Below are 11,177 nucleotides of genomic sequence, written 5' to 3' on the forward strand. Positions count from 1 at the left end.
CGCACTCCACAAAGATTAGCTCCCCACCTCCGACGGTATGCTGAGACTTAAAGTTTTACATTGCGTTAGACAGGCGCGCGGAGGTAGAGCGAATTAGATAGAGCTCCGAAAAGAAAAAAAAAATCCAGAAGCCACGCAGAGAGTGGCGGAGAACAAAGAGCTGCGATGGGGAAACAAACCGGGCTGTGTGGGCGCTTTAATTGCAACATGGTAAATAGTAAATACATCAGATTGTTTCAAATGCTCTGGATGTAGAGGGGGGGACACTCCCCTTTAATTAGCCTGCTTTCTAGATTAGGCTTTATTAGAGGCAAGGCAGCCACCCATCCACCCAGGCAGCCACGGGATATGCCCCAAGTTCAGCCTCCCAGGAGCTCCAGCAGCACAGATACAGGGCTCATGTTTAATTGCTTCTGTAAATGGTCAGAGCTCAAGCCCCCTAATTCCATTCCTCGGGGTAATCAGGCATGTATTCACCATACAGGGCTAAAGAGAGAGAGAGAGGGAGAGAGAGAGAGAGAGATCCACTGCACTAGGTACCATGCAATACCACAGTGCCACTCTAATGCCGCTAAGGGGCTTCAAAATGACCTCAGTTCGCTTCGTGACATGTTACAGGAAAATCTTTTTAATAGGATTTTTTTTTTTTTTTTTTTTTTACTCCACATGATTTTTTTTGTTGTTGTTTTCACACATTGAACAGGCATCAGATGCGATAAAGAAATCAAAACTCTACAGGGGGAAAAAAAAACAAGACCATTGGAAAATGTCAATGCTCCTTTCTACAGGGTGTCTGAAAAGTCATGATAATCATAGGTAACTGTTTTTTTTTTCTTGTTGCACTTGATTTTCCCTGCACACAGGTGTCAAGGTGGTGGAGTGGGGTGAATGGAGTCGTGGGTTCGAATCCCACTTTCCGACAAGTTTCTCTATGATTTTGGACGATTTTTCGGACACCCTTTGATTTCTAGCCTTGCCGCCCAGCCGAAATCACATTCAAAAACGCCAATCCTCAGTGTACAAGATCCCAGATTAACATATACAACAGAGAGATCAAGAGTTCAGCGAAGACACCGACGCTCGGAGGAGAAGGGAGGGGGGATGGAGGGGGAGGGGGGGGGCAAACATGCCACATGGCACAAGCAAAAACCGGTAGTCAAGCGTTCATTCAAGCGTCTCTTCCGGTTTTATCCGTCATCGCTTTTCCCTCCTTCGTTTCCTTTTAGTCCTAACCGGCCCTCGCCAGTATATGTAGTCCACACATGAGTCTCGGCATGATGGCACAGACCACCTTAACATCGAACACAACATAAAAACGTGACTTCGTATGTGGTATGCTGTCTCTGGTACGGCGACGGAGGGGATATCTCTGGACGATGAGGAGAATCCACAACAACGGCGTCGGTAGCGGGTGAGGAAGAGTGCGGCGAGGAGGAGTGAAGTGAGGGAGGAGAGGCGAGGGCAACAAGCGCCGTTTCCCGCCGCTCAGCAAACCTACAGCCAAGAGAGAACGGGGGGTAAAAAGGGTAAGGATGCCAAGGAAGACACAATCTGTTCATATGTACGGCCTTCTGTAGATCTGGTAATGTGCATACAAAAATAATGCAATAATAAAAATACAACTCAATACAATAAGAAAATACAATAAGATACATCGTCATATCAGGCTAATGTGTGCAAATAGCATAGGAAGCAATTCACCTTGTCATATGTTTAGATTTTTGATCATTTTTCACTATTTCATACTGCATATATTTCATGTTTTTCATATATTTTCATATTGTACATATTTTTTTATTATTTTTTTCTTTATCTCATGTTTTTTAGTAAACCCTCATAATAATAGTTCATTTTTTTCATACTTTTCATTCATACATTTGGACATGACAGTCTAGTGTGGAAACTTTCGGGTGCATTATGATAAATACCTCCCATTTGGCTATATTCTTATTTATACCCACTTTTCTTAGCTGCATGTTATTGATATTATTACTATTTCCTGCTGCAACAACCCCATTTTCCCCACAGGGATCAACAAATTTCGTCTTTGTCAATTTCAGTGAACACCAACATATAGCATGTGATACCATCATTACAGAACAGTAGGGATGGGACGATATATTGAAATTCAATATATCGCAATACAAAAATGTGACAATATGTATCGTGGGGCAGAAAAATGAATTGCGATATTAGCTCAATTTCATTCTGCTGTAGTAATCACAAATGAGACGACATGACCATCACAATTTCACTCACAGCTCTCCATCCAAAGTATATTATTGTCACTTTGTAAAGACATTTTTAAATTGTTGTTTACATTCTAGTAAGCCAATGCCGATGCTAGAAAGATTTGTAAACATATTCTGCAGTCAGACTTTATTTATTAATAAATCGTATCGCGGTTGTATCAAATGCAGAATTATGTTTACAATATCATATTGTGTATCAAATCATATCGTGACATAAGCAGATCGTCCCATCCCTACAGAATAGTATTGCTGACATGAGGAGAATCTACATCCTGCACCAAATACAGACTGTCATGGCTGCAACCCTGTTTATCCCCCCACCAATCCTCCTCTCACCTTCTGGTCTGTCAGCACAGAGTTGCTCTGAAGTGGAGGCAGGTGGCTGTTGAGCAAGGCAGCGCCGGGTCTGTCGTGCTCACAGAAGATTGTACCGTTGACGTAGTGGAAGCGATCGCCGGGCATCAGTCTGTTTCTACAGGTGGCACAGCTGAAACACTGGGGGGGGGGGGGGGGGGGGGGGGGGGGGGGCAGAGGAAAGAGAGGGCAAGGGTCACCAGTTGGTCCATCAGCAATCATTTAAAAAGGTACAGAGAGGCCAGTCAGAGCGTCAGCATGCATTTGAAATTCTTTTGATACAGCAAGACTGAAACAAATCTAGAAATTTACATGAGAAAAGTCTACAGGTACGAGAGAGTGAGGGGAATTATTGGTCAATCTGAAATACAGTAAGACCGAGCTAAACTGAACCTTGATCTGAAGGGTGAAAATGAATCAAAATATGAAATATATGTCTAGTTTGTTGTCGAAATGCCTTTTAAAGAGGCATTAAAAGGATCAAACAGCTAGAGGGGCTCCATATTTTAAAGGGGAAGAAGAACACAAAATATGCTTCCACAGAGCCAGTAAAACTACAGTATACGCGTGCGAGGCAGAAATAATTGGAGAGGCCGCGATTCCTCCTCCTCCTAATATCGAGGGGGACGCGCCCGCCCCGCCGAATCTCCGCCCACGCCCAGATGTTTCTGTCAAACGAGCAGCGGGAGCCGCAGCGCGCCGACGCCCGAGAGCCCGAGGATTTACCTTGAGGTGGTAAACGTTCCCCTGTGCCCTCATCACCATCTCGTTGGCCGGGATCGACTGGCCGCAGGCGCTGCACGCCCCACTGTGCCCGAACAGTCTGCAAAGCACACAAAAAAACACACACAGATTGGCTTCAGCTAAAAACCGGCAGCTTCGTTCATCTCCTCCTCCTCCTCCCTCCTCGTCATCCTCCCTCTCACCTGATGTAGTCGCTCCGGCACAGAATCATGCCCCCTTTGCTGTAGCAGGTGGTGCCAATGTCCCCCAGCTGGGCCTGGCAGCACGAGCACTTGAGGCAGCGCGTGTGCCAGTAGCGCTCCATGGAGAAGAGCAGGAAGCGGTCGGCGATCTTCCCCCCGCAGCCCGCGCACGACCTGGGGGCCGGCGGCACGCCCGGTGCCTGGCTGTTCACCATGCTGGGCCCTCGGCGGCGCCTGGGGACACCGGCAGGAGAGACGTTTATTAGCAGAGAGAGAGGCGGAACAGGCTGGTAGTAGCGGAGGGTAGACCCAGCTTTTTTTTTAGGCTGACGTCAATATTCATGACATAAATTCATAGTAGACAGGATAGGCTGTGATGTCACACTGATGTAAGTGATGTGAGGAAAGGGTCTTTTGAGCATCAATGAATGCTTTTCTGTACATATCATTGATTTCTGATTCTATTGGTGGTTCTTTAATAATAATAATAATCACCAAGTCCTTTGTATTTACCACTACATCATTACACCACAACAGCCCTATCCACTGCCACTATGCTCTGACAAAACCATATATAGGTCTTCAAGCCAGAATGATTTGACTGATAACAGATCAGTTCAGCACCTGTAACAGGTTGATTCAAACAATAAAGGGCAGTAAAGAAAATTGATTTTCACAGGAATTCATTGATATTTCACTACATATCCAGATAAATATCACAAGAAAAGCAAATATCACAGTCTTGTTCATGTAAATACCAGCAACAATATATCAGTAGCAACTCCTGTAATGACTAGCAGAGGGAAGAACAGTTTCTTTGGCATCAACATTGTATCAACAATGTATTTGATGCGCATGTAAAAAAAAAAAAAAAAAGGTGAAGTCCCCAAATGGGACTGCTGGAAAAGTGCCAGTTTGGAGTCAAAATATGCTAATGGTAATACACAGAAAAGCAATACCTCTGCATTTACACAACACTATTCCAGTTATTTTGCCCTTAGTGTTGTGCTGTAAGCTAACCCCAGAAAAGGCTATAGAAGCGTAGAAGGACGCTTTCACGAGGAATTTACGTACGGAGGAGAAAAAAAAAAGACGAGACGTCTTACCTTGACGAGCCAGAGGTTTTCCTGTGGAGAAGTTTGAGAAGCCGGACAAAAAAAATTCAGAAGAAGCACAAGCCGCTTCAAGTTATATAACCGCGGTTAGACTTGACATGTTCTGGTTTCCATAGATTTTCCAGAGCATGGCAAAGCAACACAACAAAGGTGATAGTTGGGGAAAAGTCTCTCCCGACGTCCGCGAGCCGCTGAGAAAGAGCTAAATGTAGCAGTGAGGAGGCGACATGAGGCGGCTTCGGTTCCCGTTCCTCCCCGTTATATCTGCCTGTCTATCAGCATGCCTTCATCTGTCTCTAATGCTTTTGACAGCAACACTATTCATCAAATTGCGCAAGAGGCTATTTAAATTACCGAGCGGTGATGTAGACTACATGAAGCGCGCGGCGGCCAATAGGAGAGCAGTGGGCGTGGCTGCAGTCAAAATGATTTATGGGTGTATAGTGGCTTATTAATATTCACATTCACACCCATTAAGATCCCCATAGGTTTTAACAGCATGTATGGACTGTATTGACATGTATGGAAATCAGCTATAAAAAAAAACATAAATGATGGTACAAGATTTTTATGGTTTACAACCATGTAGACCATAAATCGTCTTGCATCCTTTAATGTATGTGTACACGTGGAGGAAATGTGTGTCAAAAAAAAAAAAAAAATCCACTATCATAAATGTTCTACATGCATTTATTGGTCATAAATGCACCATTCAAATTCTTGAAATAAGTTGATTTGATGAAGTGAAATTATGTCTTTTAATTGTTTTAAGAAAAATAAGATTCAATAGAGGGATATTTTTTATATAATCTATATAAACCGAGATACAAATCTTTTACATTTCCTCCATATGTGTAAATATATACAGTATATACACAGTGTATATGCATATATGGAGGAAATGTAGGCTATGTCAACACTACAAAGGGTCTGCTTCACATACAGTATGTTCATGTCTATTTTAATAAGACATTTACTCTCATATTCTGTTCTTAAAATAAGTGAAAAATTCCAATTGTTCCTGATGCAGTTTCACTTGTCTCAGGGATTTTCTAGTGTCAATATCTTGAAAAAATTCAGAATAACACAGATCACAACACTAGAGTATTAACAAAATGCCACTTGAACGTTTCTGAATCTAGTCATTTAGTTCATTTAAGTTCAATGATCTCACCCCATGTGCAGATTGTTCCCTTGTTTTAAAAAATGGAATTTCAAAACTCAATACTAGATTAACAAATTATAACTTGATGGTCTTTAACTTTATTGTTATGCCACACGATTATGTTGGAAGAAGAAGGTGTGTGTGTGTGTGTGTGTGTGTGTGTGTATGTGTGTGTGTGTGTGTGTGTGTGACTGTGTGTGTGTGCGTGTGTGTGTGTGTGTGTGTTAGTGAGGGGTGCTTTTTTTTTGCCCCGGTCTTTGGCACCCATGGGTGCCCGGTGTGCTGTGCCTGGACCCCATGGGTGTCCTTTGCCACCCTTTGTGGAAGCCCCCACCTCCCCTCCCCCTTGTCAATGTATTGTCAATTTGTTTTGTCATATGGGTTATCTCAGTGTTTACAACAGAGAATACAACCTTTTAATGAAAGAAACAATGGAACTCAGAACAATGAAGCGACTTAAGGCTTATTTTTTTCACTCTGTTCTCTGAATCACTTTATTCAGACCAGCTTTGTTTCATCACAGAAACACATTAGAAAGAGTAGAAATGCACACTTTTTTTTTTTCCTCTTGTATCTGTGTGCAAAAAACCTATTGATCCTGAATGGACACTTTCAATCTTGTGTTTATCAAATGTATTTCTTTGAATACTGCATGATCTTATCACCAAATAACTGCAATTATACTGATAATAGATGCAATTTAATGTAATTTCCAATAAATCACGTAATGTGAGGTCAGAGGTCAGGCTCAGCTACAGAACAGCAGTCCTGGAGCTGGTAGGTGATTCAGTTTCTTGCTCATGGGTGGATTAAATGGTCTCAGTCACACCAACCTGTTGCCTTGCTGTACTGCTTACTGAGTGCCAGCAGAGGACAGCATCCTATTATGTTGCACTGAGCGGGCATTGGGTCAGTAGGAATGTAGAGTTTGTACGCCCTGTTGTATGAGGTTTGGATATGGATGGAAGAATATAGGCTGCATTTATACAGGAACAAAGGATCTCACTCTTCTTGGCAAAAAAACAAAACAAAAAAAAATAGGGAAAGCTGCTGTATCTGATTTTTCAGATCTGTGCTTCAAAGGGACAATCGGAGGGGTTTTTTGTTGTTGTTGGGGTGGGGGTTGTTTTCCTGTGTTTTTATATTATTTTATGTTATTTATTTATGTATTTATTTTACTCATTTTGTGTTGTACTTTCCCGTTTTATTGTTTTATAACATGATTATATGATTATGATATATGATTGTGTTATCTTTATTGTTCATCTGGAGGGCTTTTATTTATTGTTGTATTATTGTTTGTAAAGCACTTTGTAATTTCTGTGTAGAAAAGTGCTACATAAATAAAGTACAATTATTATTATTAGTAGCAGCAGTAACAGTAGTAGTCGTAGTAGTAATAGTAGTAGTAGTAGTAGTAATAGTATTAGTGGCAATAGTAGTAATAGTAGCAGTAGTAGTAGCAGTAATACTTTTAGTAGTAGGCTAGTAGTAACAGTAGTAGTAATAATAATAGTTTTAGTGGCAGTAGTAGTAGCAGTAGGAGTAGTAGTAGTAGCAGTAGTACTATTAGTCACAGTAGTAGTAGTAGTAGTACAGTATAATACAATACAATACAACTTTATTAATTCCCGAAGGGGATTTTTTTTGTGTAGTAGTAGTAGTAGTAGCAGTAGTAGTAGTAGTACTAATTGTAGTAGTAGTAGTAGTAGTCATAGCAATTTCAATTAGTCTTGACGTCACAGTCTTTACTCCATGTTAAATGCAGTTAACCTTCAGTCTAAACAACAGAGTCCTTTGTGGAAATGTTGACTTTTGTTCCACTAAAGATCTCAGCTGTGGTCACAGTTGTGCGCTCTTTAAAGAGGATGACTCATCTTCCACACATTTGTTTTCAGCACAACAGGCTGACAACAACACACTCGCAGACAACATCTGCTATTATCCCACGTCGTGTTGAAAAGGAACCACTTCGGCACATCCTCTTTCAGAGTGCGCGGGGCCAGGTTTCCTCTTGCTCCGGTCGGTGTGGCGGTCCATGGCCACCCTCCGCCAAATCTCTGAGGCCCCCGTTGATTTCCGACATATTTCCTGTTCCTCTGTCAAGGCCGTGCTGAAAGTCACAGCTCTCCGCGAGGCTGGACGACACCTGTAACTTCCAGTCTGGGTTCCCGGCCAATGTAAACTCCTCTGCAGCATCACAGTGTGGTGGGCAGCCAAGACAATCACATTCATATAGTGCCCTCGCTGTGATGTGGAGGGGTCCTTCCACTCGGCGCTCTACTTTCTCTCTCTTGTGGCTACGCGCTTGAGTTCTGGAGCGTGGGTTTAGAGACGAGTGGTCCTACCTGCTTGATAAGTCAAAGATAAGATGGGATTCCTGGAGTATCATGAAGCTTTGAGAGGTGTATTTTAGACAGGGAAAGGGAATTTGATCAATTCTCGATCAGGGAAAATGGGTCACTTTACAGGAATATAGCAGAATGTATTTTACCACTTGTTTCACGCATGTATTGCATTGGGTGGTTTTCAGCCCAACTGGAGTGGAAACCAGACTGTTCCCCCCTTTACAAAACAAACCAGGTAGGAATCAAATGATTAGGTCATGGTTCGGGTCATGGCTCAGTTATGGAAAGTCATGGAAAAGTCGTGAAATTGTACATCAGGTCCACAGTGGGAATGCCGTCACTAAATCCAGACTATGTCCCTAGGAAGTTGAAGTTTCTGTAGGTGGCACTCTTTTCTTTGTCTGTTCAGCCATGGTGGCTATCACTGCTCATGCTGACTACCCAGTTCTTGTTCGATTTATTTACGATTTATTGTGGGTCCAGTTTCATGGATATGCATTGAGCTTTGAGTTTGACTAAGCAGAGAGATCTCCTCTGGAAGGCGCTTTCTTGACCAGACCAGGCATAATTCACGCCCGTGAAATCAAAAAGCCTTTCAATTCTCATACTGCCATGGATTTCACTGAAATGCCAGGACAACTCTTAAACAAATGACCCGTCAAACGTTGTCATGGGACACCGGCTTTAGTGTACAATAACTCTGGCGGAAGGACCATTTCCCTGAATTTACACCACCAAACAGCCCAGGCGGACAAACATCGTCATCGGGGGTAAAGTGGAACGGCCCGAGTCGAATGGGAGCCAGGCGGCGCCTTCAGTGACGATGATGGCAGATGGTACGAAAGTCTCCATGGTGAGGATGGTATGCCATGTGTGCTTTTGGTTCCTGTCTGTCGGTCGGCCAGGGGAAGAATTCAGCCATGTTGAAAGGAGGATGCAGAAAGGGATACTAATATTTGTCCTGTTGCCGGTTTTATTTACAATATATACTCCCAATGGGGAAGCACATGGAGCAATGCCAGAATAATGTTCACTAATTTGAGTATTATTCTGGTATTTCTATGTCTGCGTCCCCATTGGAAGTATCATTTACAGATATTGGTTTGGGAATACACTGCAATCATACACTTTTAACAGTTTTTTCATGACTACAAAAACTCCTAATACAGTTTAATTTACAACAAAATCTAAATTTGCCCTTCTCCAAGCCCTTATACAGTATCAGTCCAAGTAACCCTTACCATACGTCTCCCAGACTGGGTTCAAAAACAATTTGCAAATAATTCTTAGATGTTATTATGATCACAAATACGCTCTCATGGCAGGTGCAGGTACTCATGAGAGTTTGAAAGTTAAAAGGTCTTTAATTGGAGAGGGCTAAAGCAAAAAAAAAGTCTTCTTAACTTTCAGACCCACATGAGTGCCTGGACTTCATTTTTATGCCACAAAAACATATTTGTGGTCATAATATTTAGAGTTTGTTGTAGGTAGAGTTTGTTGGATGGTCAGGATAATTTTAAGTCAGGTAAGTTGTCAGTGATTGTCTTAACTTTCTGGCTCTCAGTGTATTGTCCAATGCAGTAACCCCACCCATCAGGTACTCTAAGCAGTTTAAAACAAACGCTTAGAATCTCAGGTCTGATCCCGCCACACTCCATATGAAGCTCAAGATTTCAACATCTCCTCTCCAGTTGTAAGTGGAGACTGGGGAGTTGGTTGAGATGAAGCCCACACCAGTAGTTGTCACTGGGGCGTCCAGGAGGTCAGACGGGTTCCTCCCTCCTCTCAGCAGGAGGAGGTGGGAGAGAAAGGAGGCGGAGGCCGGGGGGTGAGGAATTTAGAAGTCCGCCGCAATGTTTGTGCTCCAGAGCCGGCCGGAGCGTTGTATAAGGCCATGAGGCAACAAGGACCTGGAGCTCTGGCTGAAACTGGAAAATGTGGATCAAGGAAGCTCAATGAGCAAGGCACTAATGCTGCCAGAGTTAGGTGTTCCACCCTTACAATAAAAAAGACATGAAAAGGAGGTGTGGGTGACAAGACCAGATTCAAACCCAGGATGTCGGGGGTACACAGCATGCATTATAGCCAACGGGTAGAGCAAGGCACTAGCACTGCAAGGGTTAGGGGTTTAATTCTCAATGGAGCTGCCCATACCAGAAGCACTCATGGTAGCCTACACTTAGGTAAAGTGTTTTGGATAAAAGGAAACACCAAATATATGTTACAAATACTTTCCTCTTCTCTCTCTTACCTCCGCAGAGTTTGGGGGCCATGTAGATGAAAACAACTACCGTCGAAGTGGGAAAGGTTTTCAAGATAGGCATGACCTTCATCCAAACTTCCAGGGTTTTCAGGTGACATAACGCACCATCTGGCAGCCATACTGGAGGTCCACAACATTGGTAACAGTGGCTGTGAACAACTGATTTCTAAATGTACAACTTTTAACTGAATGGACTTGGTTAATTTCTGTGCTATTTCTGACTGGGGACTGATCATTTCACTACTGATATATCTGATTGATTTTGTGTTTAGATAATGTCTTGTTAGCTAGTGAGCCAAAGTATCTTCTCAGCCACTAGTCAACACATCTAGCTAGCATTAGTCACGTGTTAATATTAACATTGGTTGCTTTGGTAAATTAGCCTGCTTGCTAGCTAGCTAGCTAACAAAGCCAATAACTGAGCTGACTATAAACTATGAGTGTTTTAGGCTAAAGACAAGGCAGTTTGTGTCACAGTAACCTACATTTGGAAACAAATCTTCCTTTTCAGACTTTTACTTATAATGTTAGCTACTTATAATAAATGAAAGTACACCCACACCACAACTATCTTTTTAACTATTCTAGGCTGATATAGTCATCACAGTGATATTTAGACATTATTTGCGTACAGCCAACAATGGACCTGCATGATCTCGCCAGCTGTGGCTGCTGGAGATTTGCGACACAACTGCAAAGCCTATATAATCGTACGTTGCATCTGAATCAGAAGTCAGGTATAAAATAAGACACA

The 11,177-nt window shown here is 42.6% G+C and overlaps 1 protein-coding gene across 2 annotated transcripts; it reads right to left on the reverse strand.

Annotated features, from left to right (window-relative positions):
* Window positions 1-266: 266 nt before the first annotated feature.
* lmo4lb (LIM domain only 4-like b) lies at window positions 267-4,969 on the reverse strand. Of its 2 annotated transcripts, none has more exons than XM_078285162.1 (5): window positions 4,639-4,969; window positions 3,533-3,766; window positions 3,333-3,429; window positions 2,589-2,747; window positions 267-1,494 (listed from the first exon to the last, which is right to left on the reverse strand). In XM_078285162.1, exons 2-5 carry the CDS (start codon window positions 3,745-3,747, stop codon window positions 1,486-1,488), a joined length of 480 nt encoding a protein of 159 aa, XP_078141288.1. In that variant the 5' UTR covers window positions 3,748-3,766; window positions 4,639-4,969; the 3' UTR covers window positions 267-1,485. The 2 variants fall into 2 exon arrangements, with proteins under 2 accessions (XP_078141288.1, XP_078141289.1); XM_078285163.1 differs by having other exon boundaries at window positions 4,627-4,969.
* Between the last annotated feature and the right edge of the window lie 6,208 nt (window positions 4,970-11,177).

Source organism: Centroberyx gerrardi, chromosome 8 (genome assembly GCF_048128805.1).
Source record: "Centroberyx gerrardi isolate f3 chromosome 8, fCenGer3.hap1.cur.20231027, whole genome shotgun sequence".
NCBI lineage: Eukaryota > Metazoa > Chordata > Actinopteri > Beryciformes > Berycidae > Centroberyx > Centroberyx gerrardi.